Raw genomic sequence first — 9,764 nt, 5'->3', positions numbered from 1 at the left:
CTGCCCACCACAGGTGGGGAGAACCTGGCCTTCTGCCCTCTGCTCTCCACGCCCATGCACCAGTGAGTCAGGCAACATGGCTTCCAATCTCTTCCTCTCAGTTCCCTGCCAGGTCTGCACCCGGCCCCCAAGGCCCTTCCAACAGTCACTTTGAGTCCCCTTCAGATGCTTAGAACTTGGGGTCTCAACACCCATTTATTACACATATACTCCAGTGATTCTCAGAGATCGCAAGGGCAGCCAGTCCCTGGTGTGAAGAGAGCATGGTACCGTCTTCCAAGTGGGCGGGCGGGCGGGCTCACTGTGCCAAGCCTGGAGGAGTGCCAGGTCCTGCTGCAGTCTTACTGGGGTCTGAGCCAGCAGGCCGAGCTCGTGCCCACCGGCGGCGAGGCAGGTCTGGCAGATGGCACAACTCAGAGTGGGATCCACACTTCACTCTGCGCTTGTCGCCTGTGGCCCAGCCGTGGTGGTGGTGAACAGCTGGCCCCGGCAGTCTCCATGCAGGTCGGCTGCGTGCTGAGGGAGAGAACGGTGAGTTGAGAGGCAGGCTCCGCCACAGAAGCCAAGCCATGCCTCTCGTCTGTCTGCCCTCCCCTGCCCACCTGAGCGATGCCAGCCCGGGCGCCCCTGGGGAGGGCAGGCAGGTGCCTGCTGCCGTTAATCCAGCAGTTCCTTGACACACCAGCAGCAGAGGAGGATGTAGGCGATTTCCTTCAGGGTCCGCAGCAGGTTCTGCCATCCTGTGCCCATCTTAATGACAGGCACCCGGAGCCCAGCATCTCGCAGGACCCCCCCAAGGGAGAAGGGCAGGACCTGGGCTAGGGGCTGTGTCCGGAGCTGCATGTGGGAGCAGTTCTGAGGAAGGGGGTGGGAGCGGCCTTGGGTGCCTTTTATCACCACTGTCCCCTCCCCCTCAGGCCTCATGACTGCAGAGACAAAGGCCCCAGGGTCTAGCAAAGGGAAAGTTCTGGGCCTGAGAGAGGGCTGAGTCAGCCCCTGTGGACAGGGGCGGGGTGGGGCTAGCCGAAGGGCAGCCAGGCCAGCTCAGCGTGGGTGGTGTCCTGCCTCGTCGCCCCTTTCCCAGTGGCTGCTACCACTCCTGCGCCCGCCCTCTGGTGGGCTCCTGCTGAGGCTGACATGGAGAACCCTCCCAGAGCCCCTTGCCAGCGTGTCCTGCCCTCCTGCTGGGACCCTCAGAGAGCACAGCCAGCCTGGAGCTGGCAGCCTGGGGCCTGCTCGGGCCTCTTCCTTCCCCCGCAGCAGGAACAGACCAGGAGAGCAGCAGGCACAGTGAGAGGCACCGTTTATTGACAGGTCACACCCCAGGACCCGCGGGAGGTCAGAGGTCACATGCGGGAATTCCGCTCCTCGTCTTCATTCTCCAGTAGGTAGGCTGGGCGGTAGCTGGGCTGTCCCCCTGGGCTCACGGTCTTCAGGGCCGGGTTCCGCACTGTGTTCTCTCGACTCCCCAGCGATGTGTACCTGGGATGGGGAACGCGGAGGGCAGGTGTGTGCTGGGTGGGCTCTCCCGGTAGCTCTCTCTATCCCACCACTCTCCTGTCCTGCCCACAACCGGGCTCTTTCCCACAGCCTTACCCTCGGTCGTATAGGATGCAGTAAGGGACAAACAGCTGACGCAGAAAGTCCCAGATGTTTCTGTAGGTCCAGTCCTGGGAGAGCAGAGTCAGAGTCACCAGTACTCCCCTGTCTCACACCCACCCCCTGCAGGGGAAAGGGGGTCCACCCAAGGCTCTTCTGCCACCCCGGCCTCAGGGGAAGGCTTGCTATCTGACTGCTGTCTCCTGCTCCTGCTAAGCAGAGAGGAAAGGCGGCTGTCACCCTCTCTACTCTCAATCCACCCTCCATGGAGGGTAACTGTGGGAAGGGAAGGGGCGTGTCTGAAACAGCACTGTGAAGTGCCACATTTTGCGATGATGGAAGTGTTCTATGCCTCTGCTGTCTAACTGGTAGTCACCTGAAACATGGCCAGTACAGCCGAAGAACTTTAGTTTAGTTGTATTTAAAACAGGCCACAGCAACATGGGCCTCCTGTATCAAGAGCACTGGGGGGCCAGTACTATGGCATAGTGAGTAAAACTGCCACCTGCAGTGCCGGCATCCCCTCTGGGTGCTGGTTCCAGTCCCAGCTGCTCCACTTCTGATCTAGCTCCCTGCTAATGTGCCTGAAAAAGCAGCAGAGGATGGCCCAAGACCTTGAGCCCCTGCACCCATGTGGGAGACCTGGAAGATGCTCCAGGCTCCTGGCTTCGGATCGGCCTAGCTCCAGCCATTGCGGACATTTGGGGTGTGAATCAGCAGGTGGAAGGCCCCTTCCCTCTGCTGCCTCTCTCTGTAACTTTGCCTTTCATAATAATAAATAATCTTTTTTTTTTTTTTAAAGCACCAGTTTGAGTCCCAGATGCTCCATTTCTGATCCAGCTCCCTGCTAATGTACCTGGGAAGGCAGCGGATAATGGCCCAAGCGCTTGGGTCCCTGCCACCCTTGTGTGAGACCAGTAAGATGTTCCTGGCTCTTAGTTTGGCCTGGTCCAGCCCTGCCTGTTGTGGCCATTTGGGGAATGAACCAACAGATGATAGATCTCTTCCAAAAAAATAAATCTTAAAAAAAATTGAGCTCTAATTCATATGCCATAAAATTTATATATATATGTATATATATATATATTACATTATTTACTTATTTGTTTTCATTTATTTGAAAGGCAGAGAGACACACACGGGGAGGGGGAGAGAGAGGACACTCCCCCTTTTCTGGTTCACTCTCCAAATGCCTGAAATAGCCAGTGCTGGGCCAGGCTAAAGCTGAGAGCCAGGCACTCAGGCCAGGTCTCCCCCGGGTGGCAGGGACCTAAGTACCTGAGCCATCACCTGCTGCTTCCCAGAGTGCACATCAGCAGGAAGCTGCAATCTGGGACAGTGCTGGGAACCCAGCCACTCCAATACCGGGTGTGGGCATCCCAAGCCACGTGTTAATTGTCATGCAAATGCCTGCCCAAATTCATCCTTTTAAAAGTGGCTTTTACCAATTTCATTTCAGTTAATTAAAATTTAAGCACAAATAATGGTCCATGGCTCTCGCATTGGACAGCACAGGTCCAGGCCGCTGTTCTGTCCACAGCAGAAGGCACCAATGCTTGCTAGTGAATTAATGCTCAGAAAGTATTGATCGAACAGATGAATGAACAAACAGCTCTGCCTCCCTCAGGTGATGGGGGCCCTTCAATCAAGCCCCAGGTTTTCGCCTTGCACCCAGGGGAGCCAGGGTGCCATGACGGACAGGGCGACAGTGCATGTTCTTCCATTACCAGCAGTGGGTTGATGCGCATGAACGAGGGCCAGCCTGGGTCCGTGGGACTGAAAGGGCAGAGGCTACAGGAGTAGGGGTCCGTGCGGCGGGTGCCCATCAGGACGGCCTCCAGCTGGGGGTGCTGTGCCTGCAGCTCACCCAGGGCCTGCTTCATGTCGCCCTCGGCCTCCAACACCTGCAGGTTATACCTTAGGAAGGACCAGAAGCGGGTGTCAGGAGTGGGCCCTGGCCAGCCTCCCTTGGAACCCAAGCTTCCAGGCCCTAGTACCTCTTAATGGTGTCCTGTAGAAACTGCTCCAGCTCAGGGAACGGGGAGATGCTGCGGATGTACAGGATCTGGAGGGGTTTTGGAACGTCAGGGAACTTCCTGGGGGGTGTGGGGGGGAAGAATCCACAGGCTTGCCAGCATGGACATGAACGGCTCTCCAGAGAGCTTGTGGTTCTCTTGGGGCCCTGGGGCAGATACCCGCCTCGGCTCCTTTCATCACACCCATTCTCGCTGGAAGCCCACTCTGATCCATCACCTAAGCCTCAGCACGCACCCCTGTTTCACTTCCCCAACAGGACTGTGGTGGGGGATGGGCCCAGCATGCGGCAGGTGCAGGTGCTCAGGAAGTGTCGTGGGGCGGTGGGAGTGCTGGGTCACCGTGGCCGCCTCCCGCCCTCCCTCCCGGGACAGACCAGGTAGGTTCACGGCTCGCCCTGGCGGGTGGGCTCACCTCTGCACAGCCGCGTGGAAGAGGTGCAGGAGGGCCGTGCAGTCCTTGCCCCCGTTGAAGCCCACGCAGAGCTGTGTGAGGCTGTACCGAGCCAGGGCACTCTCAATGGTCTGTAAGGCGCTGGCCACCTTTTTCCCCAGAGAAGACCCTGCCATGCAGGCAGGGAAGAGGGCTCAGATGGACACCCAGGGCTGTCAAAGGGCAGTGGGGCCACACTGCGCTGCTTTCCCCCTTTGCCCAGGACCCAAGCTCTTCAGGCTGCCGTCTGCCTGGCTCGCTACTCAGCCACACCTCACCTTGTCTCTGTCTCAGGATCTTTCCCCCTGCGTGGGGTGTGTGTCCTGGTTTCCTTCCATTCCCCTAAACCCCACGCCACTTCCTTCTGGGCCCTCTTTCGTGCTGTTTGCTCTCATCCACCTGCTGCTCAGACCAAGCCCTCCTCATTGCCTAGGCCACTTTGCCAGAGAAGCCTCTCTCACCGGCCTAGATCAAGGCGGCCTCCCTGCTGTGGAGTCTCCTTCGCCTCTCACGTCTGGTGCACGCTCACTTGTTCAATGCCTACCTGCCTTGTAAACCACTGCTGTGTGGAAGCAGGGCCTGCATTTGCCCCGCGGAGCTACAACCCCAACACCTAGCACAGTGCTGGCGACAGCAGGCACTCAGGCCAACACCTACTGGAAGAACGAATGAAGAACAAGAGCCCTCTTCTACCCCGTCCTGTGCCCACAGGAAGCCCACAGGAAGCCCCCAGCAGCTCTGGTGGACCGAGACCTAGGGCGGCACCAGGGGCCTGCTGCGTGCTGCCCCTCCCCACAGGAGGCCCCCTACCTGCTTCAGCGAGCTTGTACACAGCTTCGCCGGCTTGCTCCACTGCGTTGGGCAGGTAGGGGACCAGTGCTCCCTGGGGCAGGCGGGCAGTCAGGTAGGCCAGGCATTCCTCCAAGGGCCCTTCTTCCTCTGAATCTAGAGTCAGTTTCACCTGATAGTAGTTGCTACCCCAGTCAGGGTAGGAACCCAGGCCGAGCCTGTGCCCAAAGTGGGCCTGGGCCTCCGCCAGGATGGGGGCGATAGAGGCCTCGGCGGCGGCCACGTACAGTTCCCGCGAGTGGAATTGGACAGCTGTGTTTTGGAACAGTTCCTTCAGCCCCTCCAGCACCCGCCTCAGCAGCTCTGGAATGCCTGGGAAGAGGTAGACGTTTCGGACAGAGACCAGCGGGAACCGGAAGGGCCGGCCGGTGCGAGGGTCTGTGCCGTAATGCAGGCGGGCGGAGGAGGGCACCAGCGACAGCTTCTCCCAGCCCTCCCCTCCAAAGGCTTTGATGGCCGCCTCCAGCTCGGGGTGTGGCTTGAGCTGATCTCCAAAGGCCTGCGCCACTGCCTCAAAGGTCACATCATCGTGAGTGGGGCCGATGCCGCCTGCAGTGAGCACGTGCGTGAAGCGGCTGGAGAAAGAGGTGATCTCTGCGGCGATCGTGGCGACCTCGTCAGGTACGACAGAGACTCGGCACACCCGGACCCCCAGGGAGCGCAGTGTCCGGCACAGAAAGTAGGTGTTGGTGTCCTGAGTGTGTCCCTGGGGTGGGGGGAGGGGGGAGGATGAGACAGTCAGTGCTCTGCGGACAAAGGGTAGAGAGGGAGAGGACAGCTGCACCTGCCTAATGACGGGATGCTCTGCTCTTCGGGGACCCACGACAGTGTCAGTGCCCTCGCTCCGAGCACTTGTGGCGCAGCCTCGCTGTAGCCCTGGCTGTGGTCCACAGCCGCTGAGGCCCTTCATCCTGCCAACTCTCCTCTGAACTGTTTCCCGGCCCGATCGCCCCTGTCCTCGCTGCCACCAAGCAGGTCTCAGGAGCTTCCACCTGGACAATGGCAAGAGCCTCCTGGCCAGGCTCCCGGCCTCAGTCACAGGACTCTGCTCCATGTCCCCTGAGGAGCCTCCCTAAGGCGTCACTGTCCTTGGGCTCAGCAGCCATTTGTGGTTTCCAGCTGTGTACAGAAGAAAGCTCATGTTCCCCTGCAAGCAGCCGAGGCCATGTGTGCTGCGCACCCTTTTCTTTTCCAGCCCCATCTGCTTCTCCTTCTCCACAGAGGATTTACTGGTTAAGAATTTGTAATCCAGGGGCCGGTGCCGTGGCGCAGTAGGTGCTGCCTGAGGCGCCGGCATCCAATATGGGCGCCAGTTTGAGTTCCGGCTGCTCTGCTTCCAATCCAGCTCCCTGCTATAGCCTGGGAAAGCAGAGGAAGATGGCCCAAGTGCTTGGGCCTCTGCATCCATGTGGGAGACCCGGAAGATGCTCCTGGCTTTGGATCAGCCATTATGGCCATTTGGGGAGTGAACCAGCAGATGGAAGACCTTTCTCTCTGTCTCTCCCTCTCTCTCTCTCTAACTCTGCCTCTCAAATAAATAAATAAATAAAAGATGTATTTATTTATTTGAGAGGCAGTGGCAAAGAGAGAGAGAGAAAGGTCTTTTATCTGCTAGTTCACTCTCCAGATGGCGGCAATGGCTGGAGCTAGGTCAATCCAAAGCCAGAAGCCAGTAGCTTCTTCTGGATCTTCCATGTGAGTGCAGGGGCCCACAGACTTGGGCCATCTTCTACTGCTTTCCCAGACCATAGCAGAGCTGGATTGGAAGTAGAGCAGCCAATACTCGAACCGGAGTCCATATGGGATGCTGGCACTGTAGGTGGCAGCTTTACCCGCGTTATACCACAGCGCCGGCCCCATAAACAAATCTTAAAAAAAAAAAAAAAAAAAAAAGAATTGTGTTTCAGAGTAAGCGAAAATCAGGCTGGCATCCCATGTCCTCCACTTCCTAGGGCTGTAACTGGAGTAGCTTCTCAATATCTCTGAGCCTCAGCTTAATAACCCACTAATCGAGACTCATAATAAAAGTAGCAATTGCATGGAGTTACTGTGAGGATTAGCAAAACCAGGCATGTGATGTAATAGGCATCCCGCCAGCCCCTGGTAAGCTCTGAAAAAACAGGCACTAATATTACTCTTATAATATAAAATCTAACGCCTAGTGTGTCCTGTAGTAAGACTTCCTGGCCATTCTAGCACCTTCCTTCTAGCTTATTTATCCACTCTGCTGAGTGCTGTGAACAACTTGCAAACAGCTTGGATATAACTTGTAAGAATACAGAACACTGGGACAAGCGCTGTGGCGCAGGGGGTTACGCCACTGCCTGCAACATCAGCATCCCCTACTGGAGCGACAGTTCAAGTCCTGGCTGCCCTGCTTCCGATCCCGCTCCCTGCTAATATGCCTGGGAAGGCAGCAGAAGATGACCGAGTGCTTGGGCCCTGCCATTCTTGTAGGAGACCCATGGAGTTCCAGGCTCCTGGCTTCAGCCAGGACCAACCCCAGCCGTTATAGCCATTTGGGGCATTAGTCAGCGGATGGAAGATTTCTCTGTTGCTCTGCCTTTCAAAAAAATCTTTAAAAAGAAATACAGCCTTGGGGCCGATGCCGTGGCGCAGTAGGTTAATCCTCCGCCTGTGGCACCAGCATCCCATATGGGCGCCAGTTCTAGTCCTGGCTGCTCCTGTTCCAATCCAGCTCTCTGCTGTGGCCCGGGAAGGCAGTGGAGGATGGCCCAAGTCCTGGGGCCCCTGCACCCGCATGGGAGACCAGGAAGAAGCTCCTGGCTCCTGGCTTCGGATTGGTGCAGCTCCGGCTATTGCAGCCATTTGGGGAGCAAACCAATAGAAGGAAGGCCTTTCTCTCTGTCTCTCCCTCTCACTGGCTGTAACTCTAACTCTCAAATAAATAAATAAAGTCTTTAAAAAAAAATACAGCCCGTGCACCCGCACCTCTGTTGCTTACTTGGGCTTGCTGTCACTGCTGGGTGGCCCCTCTGCCTTCTAACATAATGCTGGGCAAATTGCAGGGGCTTTGTTACAAGTTTTCAACAGAGTAATTTTGAATGGATGAGGATCACCGTTCCTCCAGTATGCTGGACTCAGTCCAGAATCCCGCTCCGCACAGAATCTCCCACCCAGGTTCGCCCCCCTCAACGGGATCTGGAGCAGGCCCTTGAGCACAATCCCCCCCCCCCCCCCAGCCCAGACACACCTTGAGGATCTCATCTCCAACAATGATGATGCCCGCCGTCACGCTGCGCCCCGGGGGAAGGTCTGAAGCCCTAGATGCCATGGTTCTGCCTTCTCTGCCCCTCTGCAGGGCCCTCCAGTAGGCACCCAGACCCCCAAATAGGGGCCGCAAGCACTGGAGGCCCGCCAGGTCTACGGGGCACTGGGGGCCATAGCCTGGGAACAGGGTCCTGGGTCGAGGGAACCTGGAGGAACCAGAAAGGACAATGGGAGGAGAGCAGGAGAGCGTGTTCTTCCCTAGAGGAAGCCCCTCAGTCTACTCTAACCAGACCCTTGACAAGCGACTCCCTCATTCCCGCCTAACAAACGTGTTCGCAAACCCCTACCCATACTCTCTTAAAGGTCCTCTAAACGTGGCTCCAGTCTGCTTAAACTGTTCTACATAAAATGACCTACCACTTTAAACGTCTCGGGTCAGCCGAGCCGGTCTCCTCAAGTCTTTGCTCTATCTTGGGCATCTGCACCTTTAAATGTCTTCTGTTCTGGGGGTCGGCCCCTTTAAACGTCTACCTCAACCTGAGCCTCGGCTCCTTTAAATGCGTTCTCTCCTTCCACCCCCTACCAGAATCCAGCCGCCTTTTCTTGCAACCGTCTGCACCCTTTCTAGCCCGGAATCCCCTCTTTGCCCACCAATTTTCAAACTGAGTTCTTCTCGGCTCTCACCTGCCTACTTTACCCCTTCACCGGTGTTTTCCTCTTTCCTTTCCTCATGTCCCGGGACAGCTTCCGTACTCAAAATCCCGCCCTCCCCACAGGTACTTCATGTCGATTGGTCACTTGGGCTGTCCCTTAGACTTCTCTCAAGGTTCCATTGGTGTAGTTGACTGTCGCTCTCAGGCGTTAGCCAGCGAGCGGGAGCAATGCTGGGTTGTTATTGGCGACAACCAAATGGTCACCGCCGCCCGGAAACGCGGGGGCCGGGCCTCAGTCGGCGGGGAGGGCGGGGCCTGGGGCGGCTCTGCGGAGCGGACGAGCTGCGATTGGAGGTGCCCTGAGGACTTCGGGGCGCTTCCATCTGGAGCTGGAGGTAGAGGGAGGCTGGATTCTAACCTCCGCTCGCTCTGTAGTCAGTTTCTCATGTGCCTACGTTCCCTGTTTTCATGCACCATGAGCACGCCTGGGCTGAGGCCTCGGGCACTGGTACCGGCTCCAGAAGGGATTTGATTTTGTGGCCGGAGTTGAGAATGATGACCGGTAGTGCCTGTGGAGTAGGCGGCCTGTTGGTGTGTGAAGGCTCCGTTTGCCTCCAGTGTAAACGATGAAGCCAAGCAGACTTGTCCAGATGGTGCTTCGTTCAAACGCGACCCTCCTATCCCTGCCCCCGGTCTTTGGTTTTGTGGATCCAAATGAGGCAGTGAGTAGGGAGTGTCTGTCTCTTAGACTCACACCAGCCTAGCTTATTCCCATTTCGGTTGCTTTTGGTGTAAGTGCATCTTCAACTGTAATGTTTACATCAGTCATCAGGGGACCTTTAACATGCAGATGCTGATTCAGTAGGCTTGGATGCCAGCACCCTGTGGTGCTGCTGGGCCCTGTCCAAAGTTCCTGCCATTGTTTGGAGGCGTGCTGAACCACACCTGGCCTCATTTTAACCTACA

At 57.1% G+C, this 9,764-nt stretch overlaps 2 protein-coding genes across 4 annotated transcripts; both read right to left on the bottom strand.

Moving 5' to 3' along the window:
- Positions 1 to 289: 289 nt before the first annotated feature.
- On the bottom strand, positions 290 to 946 carry LENEP (lens epithelial protein). Its single transcript, XM_062192387.1, has 2 exons — positions 603 to 946; positions 290 to 516 (listed from the first exon to the last, which is right to left on the bottom strand). Exon 1 carries the CDS (start codon positions 922 to 924, stop codon positions 658 to 660), a length of 267 nt encoding a protein of 88 aa, XP_062048371.1. The 5' UTR covers positions 925 to 946; the 3' UTR covers positions 290 to 516; positions 603 to 657.
- Positions 947 to 1,257: 311 nt separating this feature from the next.
- On the bottom strand, positions 1,258 to 9,042 carry FLAD1 (flavin adenine dinucleotide synthetase 1). Of its 3 annotated transcripts, none has more exons than XM_062192385.1 (8): positions 8,830 to 9,042; positions 8,129 to 8,351; positions 4,876 to 5,620; positions 4,048 to 4,195; positions 3,597 to 3,695; positions 3,327 to 3,516; positions 1,597 to 1,670; positions 1,258 to 1,482 (listed from the first exon to the last, which is right to left on the bottom strand). In XM_062192385.1, exons 2-8 carry the CDS (start codon positions 8,207 to 8,209, stop codon positions 1,347 to 1,349), a joined length of 1,473 nt encoding a protein of 490 aa, XP_062048369.1. In that variant the 5' UTR covers positions 8,210 to 8,351; positions 8,830 to 9,042; the 3' UTR covers positions 1,258 to 1,346. The 3 variants fall into 3 exon arrangements, with proteins under 3 accessions (XP_062048369.1, XP_062048368.1, XP_062048370.1); XM_062192384.1 differs by lacking the exon at positions 8,830 to 9,042 and adding an exon at positions 8,563 to 8,816; XM_062192386.1 differs by lacking the exons at positions 1,258 to 1,482; positions 1,597 to 1,670; positions 8,830 to 9,042 and adding an exon at positions 8,563 to 8,823 and having other exon boundaries at positions 3,386 to 3,516; positions 3,597 to 3,664.
- Between the last annotated feature and the right edge of the window lie 722 nt (positions 9,043 to 9,764).

The sequence above is a fragment of the Lepus europaeus genome, chromosome 5 (assembly GCF_033115175.1).
Source record: "Lepus europaeus isolate LE1 chromosome 5, mLepTim1.pri, whole genome shotgun sequence".
NCBI classification, from domain to species: domain Eukaryota; kingdom Metazoa; phylum Chordata; class Mammalia; order Lagomorpha; family Leporidae; genus Lepus; species Lepus europaeus.
Note: the sequence above shows the minus strand (reverse complement) of the source record. Positions and strands in the feature narration are given on the sequence as shown.